Source organism: Garra rufa, chromosome 11, assembly GCF_049309525.1.
Source record: "Garra rufa chromosome 11, GarRuf1.0, whole genome shotgun sequence".
Classification (NCBI taxonomy): Eukaryota; Metazoa; Chordata; class Actinopteri; order Cypriniformes; family Cyprinidae; genus Garra; species Garra rufa.
Window position 1 is genome coordinate 9,999,013 of NC_133371.1, and position 11,331 is coordinate 10,010,343.

The following is an 11,331-nucleotide window of genomic DNA, read 5'->3' on the forward strand; positions in this document are numbered from 1 at the left end:
TGATGCACAGCTAAATTTTCATCAGCCATTACTCCAGTCTTCAGTGTCACATGATCATTCAGAAACCATTCTAATATGCTGATTTATTACTTTTATTATCAATGTTGGAAATAGTTGTGATTCTTTTTTCAGGATTCTTTGATGAATAAAAAGTAAAAAACAAACAACATCAACAACAACAAAAAAAAAAAACAGTATTTATTTAAAATAGAAATCTTAACAGTATAAGTCTTTGCTATTACCTTTTATTAATTTAACATATCCTTGGTGAATAAAATTATTAATTAATTTTTTTTTTAAAGAAAATTCACATAGAAAACCGTTATTTTACAGTTATTGTTTTTTTTTCTGGATATTTAATCAAATAAATGCAGCCTTGATGAGCATCAGAAAATATTTATTTATTAATTTATTTTTTGACAAATATATAACCTTTTATATAAAGTTTTTGAATTTACCCTTCAAACGCTTCTTAGCCTCTTCAAACCACTTTTGACATCAGCTATTCTAAGGATACTATCTGCTATCCATTGCTTTGCATAACAAGCACATTCGAGCAAACATTTAACCTAGTCCAACACTAACAAATGTTAATCATGTTTAATGTCTGCTGTGCTCCACAGCGCCTCATCCTGTACCTGGTTTCCCTTTGTGCTACAAAGTGCTTCTTATGTCATGCATAAAGTTGCACAATGGAGCTGTCACCAGTAATGGGTCTCTAAATAGAATGTTCTGCTTTATTAGTCATAGTTGATATTACTGATGAGGGTTCGAGCAGTGCGTGGAACGATATTGTTCCCTGAAACTTCTAGAGAAGAGATTTTCTGTAAACGGCCAGACAGAAAGAACTAAAATGAATGGGTGAGATGTGAACAATTTAAGGTCCACGTGATTTGTATATTTTATATATTTAAAGGAGAAAAAAACATGATTTTATCTATTTCAAACTGATTGGAGTTTAAAATTTCAAGGGTTACCAAAAACAACACTGTGGTGACTTTTTGTGCTTTCTAATTTTGAATTGAGAGGAATACCAAAAAAAAAAAAAAAAAGGATTTGCAAATTGGTGTAATTTTCACAACACAAAGGATGGCTCATCCTAATATAACTAATAAAACAGCAAATCTATATTAATTATGAGAATCCAGCAGTCAGTTATCTCATTAATGCTGAAACGATTAGCATTACAACGCATTTAGAAGTTTTAACTCTGTGGAAAGCAAGCATGACCCAAAAGGAAAGAAAGAAAAATGCTGACTTTGTGCAAGTAAATTAAAAAGAGGGGGAAAAAATGATAGCGGCATCACTTACGTTGAATGTCAACAGTGACACTGGTCTCTTTCCCATTGGGCACGGCCTTGTTGGATGCCCGACAGATGATCTTCTGCCCGGATTCGATGTTGGAAGCTGAAATGTAGAGGGTGCTTACGGTGCTCTCCCTTCGTCCATCCCGAACAAAAGCCTACAGGAAGACAATAAAGTAGGGTTATAGACAGTTGTGCCTTTTTATTTTTATTTAGAGATAGAATAACAACAAAACAATCCAGAAAAACGCATTTCAAAAAAGTTATACATTGATTTGCATTTTAATGAGTGAAATAAGTAGTTGATCCCCTATCAATCAGCAATATTTCTGGCTCCCAGGTGTCTTTTATACAGGCAACAAACCGAGATTAGGAGCACTATCTTAAGGGGAGTGCTCCTAATCTCATCTTGTTACCCGTATAAAAGACACCTGCCCACAGAAGCAATCAATCAATCAGATTCCAAACTCTCCACTATGGCCAAGACCAAAGAGCTGTCCAAGGATGTCTGGGATTTTAGACCTACACAAGGCTGAAATGGGCTACAAGACCATCACCAAGCAGCTTGGTGAGAAGGTGAGAATAGTTGGTGCGATTATGCGCAAATGAAAAAAAAAACACAAAATAACTGTCAATCTCCCTCGGTCTGGTGCTCCATGCAAGATCTCACCTCATGGAGTTTAAATGATCATGAGAACGGTGAGGAATCAGTCCAGAACTACACAGGAGGATCCTGTCAATGATCTCAAGGCAGCTGGGACCATAGTCACTAAGAAAACAATTGGTAACACACTACGCTGTAGAGGACTGAAATCCATGCAGGTGCTGCAGGATTTCAGTCCTTGATGAAAGAACATGTACAGGCCTGTCTGAAGTCAATGAACATCTCAACGACTCAGAGGAGAACTGGGTAAAAGTGTTGTAGTCAGATGAGACCAAAATCAAGCTCTTTGGCATCAACTCAACTCGCCGTGTTTGGAGGAGGAGGAATGCTGCCTATGACTCATTAAAATGTAAATCAATTCATAACTTTTTTGTCATGCATTGCAATCTGGAATTTGTTGTTATTTCGTCTCTCACTGTACATAATTCAATAATAATAATAATAAATGTAAATGTAATTTAAATACACATAAATAAACAAACAAATACATACATATAGTACATACCCTGGTTATGGATGTTACTCTATAGAAAATAAAGGAAAAGCTAAACTAGTGATTTATTTATTTATTTATTTTCAGTTGCAGTCATGGGTGTTGAGGGTGAAAGACAGCACAAAACAACATCATTCAAAATCAATCCCAAGGCTGGCATTCAAAAAAGCCCCTTTTCCCCCAGCTGTCCACAGGAAATGGAGACAAACAGTCAGTTCTATGCTCATGGTCTCTTTGCACATGGACCAATTGTTTTTGGGAGAAAACAGCATGTTTTGGGGATCCTTTGTGCAGTTTGAGAGTGAAGCTTTGGTGCGTGGCATGTCGCACACTATAGAGGAAATCAATCTTCTTTTCTAGCGGTCATAGTCTGTGCTAGGCCTTGCCTGCCCAGCGCAGAGCTCCATCTGGAAGCGCTCGACAGAAACCCCACTCTCTGTCACACAGAAATGACTCATAAAGAGGCGGAGAGAAAGAGAGATGCTAACCAGCATGGCCAACACAACAGTCACCAACCAAAATAAATTGGCCTTCCCAGCAGGCATTCTTTCTGGCTTGTGTTGCAGAATGATAGAAGAGATTCACCATGATGCTCAGTACTTCTTCATCTTTCACTCCGTCTTTCTCTTTAATTCTCTTTTTCTTCAACTCTCAAAGTTTCTCTTTCCAAGTTCAGGGTTTGGCTAATTAGCATATTGCAGTAGTCGTACGACCCCATAAGACATAATAAACAAATGTAAAAATATATTAATGAGAGAATTGTTTTTTTTTACCAGTGGAATCTATCTATTTACATTGTTCACTTTTGAAAGTACAAATTCCAGCATGTGAAAGTGTTCCAGTAAATTGTCCCTTTAGCCAAACCCCCACATCAGCCTGTGGCCTTTTTAATGCCAGAAGCGCTGACTAGCGTGGGTGGCCAGTCAAGACCCCATCTGTGTCTCTATAAGACCATGTATTAATGTCATCAGCTCTCCCAAAGAATCTAGAAGAATAATGTACTTTTGAGCCATAATAGTCACTCGCTAATAATTAGTCACGTCATTGCACAGGCCAGTGATAGGGAGCTTGCTAATAGTAGTAATTACTTACTCATTTTTTTTCTTCTTCTTTTTTTGCCACTGATTTGAAATATAGTAATGAAACCTCACACTCACCATCCCACCAACAGAGAGAAAAAAGGAAAGGAAAGTAAAAGAGTGAGACAGAAGAGAGGAGGAGAAAGAGAGAGAGGCATATATTTAAAACACAGTGAGAATGTGTTATTATGGGTGCCACAAAGGCTTTGATGAATAAACCCTTCCAGCAAAGCCAGATATTTCTCACCTTCTCACAACTGAAAAAGAGGCTTTTCAGGCAGTCAAATAATCTTTAGTAAAACTACAATCATTATTTTGTGTCATATCTAAGCATTAAAACAATTACAAATTATGTAAGTTATTCTCTCTACTCACCCTTCATTTCACATGCCGACCATTTTGAAAAAGGAAGTGACGCTCAGGTGGGAAAATCAGTAACAGTAAACAACAATATGTGTGTTTGGCTTGAAGTGACGCTGCACAGAACGGTTGGTGTATGACATCGAAGTACTGCAAGTACTGGAAAGATAGGTTAGTCTCACTACTTTTAATGAAGATGATTGCGTTGCAAGTCTGCGACTTACTTTCAGTTTCATTTGTGGCAGTTTTCATGTCGACTTGCTGAAGAGATACTCAGCTACTCATCTGCAGTGATGTTTGTTGCATTAGCGCTGTCTTATCTGACTATAACATGCCATATAGCCTATAAAACGCTCTCACATGTTTAATATTTTAATATTTTGGGAGGAGTCAAATTTGCATATGTGGTTTCAACAACCAGATGCATTTACACTTGTCCAGTTTAGTCTGGAATGCGGCGACTTGTGTTTCATAGGATTCATACCTAAAGGGCTTTGCACCACGTGTGCAGTGCTGTACCGGGTGTGCTACTGAGCAAGTTTACTATATCAGAACAGGCATATTTATAGAGCTGGTTATGTGATAAAAACATATTAGTTTAGAAATCATGCACTCAGCTGGAAACTGCAGTGAACTGTATGTGCAGGTACATTTTTGGAGCTTTGCAAAAAATATAGGTAGAGGCACATTTTTTTTAATGAGTCTATGTTTGCATGGTTAGGCTTGGAAAAAAGTAGGTAGACTGAATCCATTGCATTGTCACAGTGATTTTACTGAAAGAGTTTCACCAAATGTAGGCCACTGCATACTGTACTGCATATTGTGTTTGTCAGAGAGTCAAGCAGCAAGTGTGACGGCTGTTGCTCTGCAGACTAGGTGCTCACCTCACCAGCTGAAAGACACAAGCTGTCAGCCGCAGGATGTGTCAATGTAATATCCTGCCTGACACAGTCCGGATTGTTTCCCTCATTGCTCAGGGCCTGTCTGAAGTCATTAATCTTGAATGGGGCCTGAAACAGCCAAGGACTCAACACTTAAGCAGGACCGGGCCGAAAATAGCTCCAAATTACAAATAGATAATTTCTAGTGGTGCAGCCTGGAGCGTGTCAGCTCTCTCTACAGGAAGTGAAAGCTGGAAATCAGGAGTGGAGAATACAGTTTAAGAATGAGGCCTGAGACAGAATTAGAAATGTCAAAACTAGATGTGTGTTTTAAGGCACAATGCCTCAGCTGTATGTGCATGTCAAATGGGCCTGTCCCTTGTCAAATGTCAGAATCTGAAAATAAAGTGTCTGCTTTGGCCTCATCTAGCCATTTACTCGGTTTAAAGGTTAGCAAATGTCAGTAAACATCCTTTTGAAGTGTGCAGACAAAAACTGTGTGAAATTAAGGTTGACGTCTGGGGGAAAAAATGGCAGCGATTTGCTGATTAGACCTCAAGGCGCACTGATACTAATAATTTAAGCAACATTAGCATGCCGTCGCAAAGTCCCTTAACACGTTTTTTAAACACGGGCCGTCGCTGGAAGGTGTTTCAAATCAGCCGTAATAATTGAGGACCGACATGGCCACACTTTTCGCCACCTATTACTACATATTAATTTCACTATAAGAGAGATAAGTGTTCTGCGGCTTTGTTTTCCCATCTCCCTCAAAAAGAGTGTAAAGTTCTGTCTCTGTTCCTGGGGTTAAAAGCCATTCTTTGATTAACTAATTTAATCCTGCACCTCCAGTTCTGATTAATTTCCACCATTTTACGGTGCAATTAATTAGATGCCTTTTTACTTCTCTCCTCTCCCACTTTTAATTTCAGTGGCAAAACCGCAAGAAGGTTAATTAAGAGGGGGGTGCTGAGGGGAGGGGATAGAAGCGAAGGGGTGGAGGCAGACTGATGTTTCAAGCATTAACAGAAGAGGCTAAATTTGGCTAAGAGAAAGCGTGAAGGCGACAGTCAAGCTCTTGTGTCTGCGGAACTACGCCGCATGCTACCTGCTTCAGCAGCATGAAACAATTTGCCACTTTCGGTTTGATACTAAAGTTAATTAGAACTCTATTTGAAATATTGAAATATTCTCTCACGGTGGGCATTACTATTTAAAAGGCTGCACTAATTAAACAGAAATTTAAGCAGGGATGAAGTCTTGGGGGTAAAATTAAATTTGAGAGACAGATGAGGAAGGAAAAGGAAAGTTGTGGAGGATGAAGGAAAAATAGCAAAAAAAAAAAAGATAAACTTCAGCTCTGTGGAGTAGGGCCAATGCAATGTACGAGTGAAAACCATACAGAGAAAATGGAATATGGGAAACCATGGTCACTAAGCTAACAGAGTTTGTATGTCCCATCTATCCCAGTGTCAGCTATTTTCCACCTAAAAAGGACAGTTTTTTTTTTTCTTTTTTAATCTTTTAAGTATAAATGTCTACATAGGATTACTTTACATAGGTTGCTTTGTCACAATATCACAATGTTTAAAATGATTAATTTAAATAATAAAATTAATTAAATTAAAATTAAAATTTTAATTAAAAGATACATTTTGTCTTTAAGATAGTTGACTGTTTAGATTAGCTATGTTAGCCAAAATACATTTTGGACTCTGCAAAACGAGCCACAACATGAATTATAAAAGTTCTATTAAAAAATTGACCTTCTTGAAATTCCCACACTTGGCAAAATCCTCAAATCGCTGACCTGTTCTAAATTTCTTCCATCCCATCTATGTGCCACTCTGCCTTTGTTGTATCTTATCATCACATCTACTGCACCATCAGTGTTTTACTGCGGCTCATCAGGTATTGACATTCGGAGGACAGTATAAAAAACTACACCTCAGCGAAGGAAGAATGACACATTTGTCATTTGAATCATTAAGCGTCTCTAGAAATGCCAGTCCAATAGAAAGACATATTCACTGTATACTTCATACAGACATTGGCCTTCACTTGTCCTGATTATGAGCCTGATGAAGGGGAGTGTGAGAGAGTTTCCGCTTGTCCCATTCTCCATTATTCAGACCAAGTGATTGTGGCTTAATTGACTGCATTGCATTTTAATAGCATGAATAGAGATATTAGAAAGCTCAACTGCCTGCATCCATCACAATGCCCTGTCCCTCACACCCGTCACTGTGCTAAATGCAAAAAAACAAACGCTCGTCTTCCGATTAGAGGCGCTTCCTTTAGCAAGTATGCTGATGGGCAATACGGCATTCAGTTACACCAGCTAAATCAATGGTGTTTATCTGCTCTTTAGAAACAGCCAATAATCGGATAAGGTAGAGGGAGGGGTAGCGTTAGCGTTTGCCGAGAGGATCTTGCAAGGACTCTTTATTTATATGGCTGTGTTGATTTCTCGGCTGCTGCTTTCTACCTCAGATTGACCCCAATAGAAGATCATAAGGGCAAGCTGAGCTGAAATATGAGTTTTGATTGCATTAAAACAGAAATATGACACATGGATTTAGGCTAGATCACATATAAACACATACAGACATCAGCTGTATAGGGGAGGAAAACATTTTATAAGGGAAACAAACATTCAAGGAAGAAAAAAGAAATCGGGGAAAACAATATGGCTTTGCCTTATCTTGCCATCTGTTTGTTTGTGTTGACACATTTTGCAGGGTAAGGAGGACAAACATGTCTCTGTCATTTCAGTTAGAGGCTGGATTTCCAGGGATTTTCTTCCAATCAAATGGAGCTAAGGGCTAAAGCGAATGAGTGCAGATGGTGCAAGCAATCATGACCACAGATGGCTCTCATGACGAGTGGCCATTTCATATGAAATTGAAGAAAACCTGCAAATACAGTATTATTTTGCCCTGAAAATAAATATATATAAATAGGGGCTGGACAAAAAAGTGAACACCAGGAAATAGGCAATATTTTCTTATTAACATTTAACCTCCATTTGACTAATAAGGTTATAAGGAAAATTAGATTCATATAACTTCTAATTAGTCTCCAGTTTAAAGATATCTATCAGAATATACGTTTTTCAGAGATGTTTGTTCCAAAACTAGTATTGGTTTGATGATATTTAAGCCCAGTGATTTGTCTGGACATGGTCAGTGTTGAGGTTAATTTTGGTGCTCCAGCTGTCCAGGTTTTACAATCATGACACCACCTTATATATATTATTAATATTTTTTTCCCTTTTTGGACATCTGACATTTTGCTGCTTATCTCACACAGCTTAAATGTTTGTTGTTTCACTGTTGCCTACAAAAATGGATGTGCATACACACACACACATGCACACATACATATACCTTCTCTGTTGAAAAAAATAGCATATGCTGGTTAGGTAGGTTTAGATGTTGGGATGCTGGTTAGGTGAGTTTTGATGCTGGTTAAAGCTGGTCCTTTGCTGGTTTATGCTGGTCCTTAGCTGATTTATGCTGGTCCTTTGCTGGTTTATGCTGGTCCTTAGCTGATTTATGCTGGTCCTTTGCTGGTTTATGCTGGTCCTTGACCAGTACATGACCAGCATAAACCAGCAAAGACCAGCATAAACTAGCTAAGGACTAGCTTAAACAAGCATCAAAACATACCTAACCGGCATCCCAGCATCAAAACTACCTAATCAGTATATGTTTTTTCACCAGGGTTATAGGCACTAATATACTGTTTTATATATACAGGTCCTTTTCAAAAAATTAGCATATTGTGATAAAGTTCATTATTTTCTGTAATGTACTGATAAACATTAGACTTTCATATATTTTAGATTCATTACACACATTTGAAAGTAGTTCTAGCCTTTTATTGTTTTAATATTGATGATTTTGGCATACAGCTCATGAAAACCCAAAATTCCTATCTCAAAAAATTAGCATATTTCATCCGACCAATAAAAGAAAAGTGTTTTTAATACAAAAAAGTCAACCTTCAAATAATTATGTTCAGTTATGCACTCAATACTTGGTCGGGAATCCTTTTGCAGAAATGACTGCTTCAATGCGGCGTGGCATGGAGACAATCAGCCTGTGGCACTGCTGAGGTGTTATGGAGGCCCAGGATGCTTCGATAGCGGCCTTAAGCTCATCCAGAGTGTTGGGTCTTGCGTCTCTCAACTTTCTCTTCACAATATCCCACAGATTCTCTATGGGGTTCAGGTCAGGAGAGTTGGCAGGCCAATTGAGCACAGTAATACCATGGTCAGTAAACCATTTACCAGTGGTTTTGGCACTGTGAGCAGGTGCCAGGTCGTGCTGAAAAATGAAATCTTCATCTCCATAAAGCTTTTCAGCAGATGGAAGCATGAAGTGCTCCAAAATCTCCTGATAGCTAGCTGCATTGACCCTGCCCTTGATAAAACACAGTGGTCCAAAGTACTTTTTTCGGATGAAAGCAAATTTTGCATATCATTTGGAAATCAAGGTGCCAGAGTCTGGAGGAAGACTGGGGAGAGGGAAATGCCAAAATGCCTGAAGTCCAGTGTCAAGTACCCACAGTCAGTGATGGTCTGGGGTGCCATGTCAGCTGCTGGTGTTGGTCCACTGTGTTTTATCAAGGGTTTTACACCTAAACCTAGCCCTCACAGGAGATTGTACACACTTTTACTTCCTCAAAAAAACTCATTGTGCATGATTTATAAGCCTGTTTCCTCATGGGGACCTGAGAAATGTCCCCACAAGGTCAAAATCTACTGGTATTCCTATCCTTGTGGGGACATTTGGTCCCCACAACGTGATGAATACCAGGTACACACACACACACACACACACACACACACACACACACACACACACACACACACATATATATATATATATATATATATATATATATATATATATATATATATATATATATATATATTAGTGGTGGGCCGTTATCGGCGTTAACGTGCTGCGTTAACGTGAAACTCTTATCGCGCGATAAAAAAAATATCGCCGTTAATCTATTCTCAAATTTGGGTTGGGAGCTGGGTCTAAACTACGCAAGCTATGATGACTTTCACCTTGATAGTTTAACGCGGATGTATACCGAAGACTATAGAATATGGTCGCGCGTTTAAGTCTCCTCCGCCAAAACACAGACGGGGTCGCGTCGTCCTCCATTCATAAAAACCGAATCTACTATAGCGCGAAATGCCACGTAAATTCGTCGTTTTTTGGATTCATAAATCAAATGTTGGTCAGTCACTTAATTCAAATCGCGATATGGACTAGTGTATGTGAAAACTGAAATGCAAAAAGACCGTTTTAATATGAATCCGGTATGTTCCGTTTGCCTAGCTGTATGTATGAATGATGGAGACGAGCTTTTACTACAGGCATACTGAAACACACGTGACGCTCCCGGTAATTTTTGGCATTTTCATCTCACATGAACAGATAAACTCAATCTCCCAAACTGCTGTGAGTGTCACTTATACCGTTTCATTTGAGAAAACTAGCATCATATCATACTGTATGACACAGAAACTTCACGGCAACCTGTCAAAATAAAAGTACGGTGTAACATGTAATGGGCTGGGTATAGGTGTTGACGTTAAAAAAAACACAATCTAATAGGGAGAAAAAATAATTTCATTGTTAGTTAGTTAGTAAACACAAGTACATCTAATTGAACATAATTTATTTTCATCAACAAATTATCATAGAACAGCTTTATGAGCTTTATGATCCATTCTCAAAGACTTTAAGTCATTATTTGGGTAGCACACATATTTTGAATGCCTTCAGCAGAATTCAAATTAGCCATTTTAATCTAGATTAATCTAGATTAATTCCAAGATTTAATCTAGATTAATCTAGATTAAAAAAATTAATCTATGCCCACCCCTAATATATATATATATATATATATATATATATATATATATATATTGTTATATGTATATATTAAAGTGGCTAGCGGGATACTAACAAGTATGTTATTAGTACACACTCCTCATTCTTACCTTAGTGTACATGGCTCCATTCAGCACCTCTCCGTTTCGGATCCAGATGATTGAGGCGGCGGGTTTGGCATTGTCTGCATGGCATGTCAGATTGAGGGGGTCGCCCGCTCTCAGGCTCACCACAGGCCCTCCGATGATCACTGGGTCGTCAGGTGGAACTACACAAGACAGAAAAGGAAAGTAATATCGGGAGATCTGCCAAGATACCAAAGTCTGCACTCAAAATGTTGAGATTTCAATATGAACTTGTGCTGCAGTATGAACCTCTGAGCTGAAAGATATTTTCTTTGGGGAAACACTAGACTTGCACAACATCCAAAGGTAAGTGAGTCACTGCCAGTGCTTGAATTTTAATTTAGATCATTTTATATCATCTTCTCAGGAAGAGAAATGTTGCAGCTGGAAAACAACTTTCTAGCGTGTGGCGGTATTCTCAGCTGAACGGTGTGGGCCGAGCATTAAGGAACGAGGCTTGATCATAGTAGAGTGGTTTAATTTTATCTGCATATAATGAGAGCAGGT

General features: G+C 38.4%; 1 protein-coding gene across 1 annotated transcript in view; it reads right to left on the reverse strand.

Annotated features, from left to right (window-relative positions):
- kirrel3b (kirre like nephrin family adhesion molecule 3b) overlaps nt 1–11,331 on the reverse strand; it is a 265,115-nt gene that overhangs the window by 52,458 nt on the left and 201,326 nt on the right. Inside the window, exons 5-6 of the mRNA XM_073851114.1 lie at nt 10,810–10,967; nt 1,312–1,462 (exon numbers count right to left, since the gene is read on the reverse strand). Of these exons, the coding sequence (XP_073707215.1) occupies nt 1,312–1,462; nt 10,810–10,967 (309 nt within the window). The remainder of the gene's footprint in view (nt 1–1,311; nt 1,463–10,809; nt 10,968–11,331) is intronic.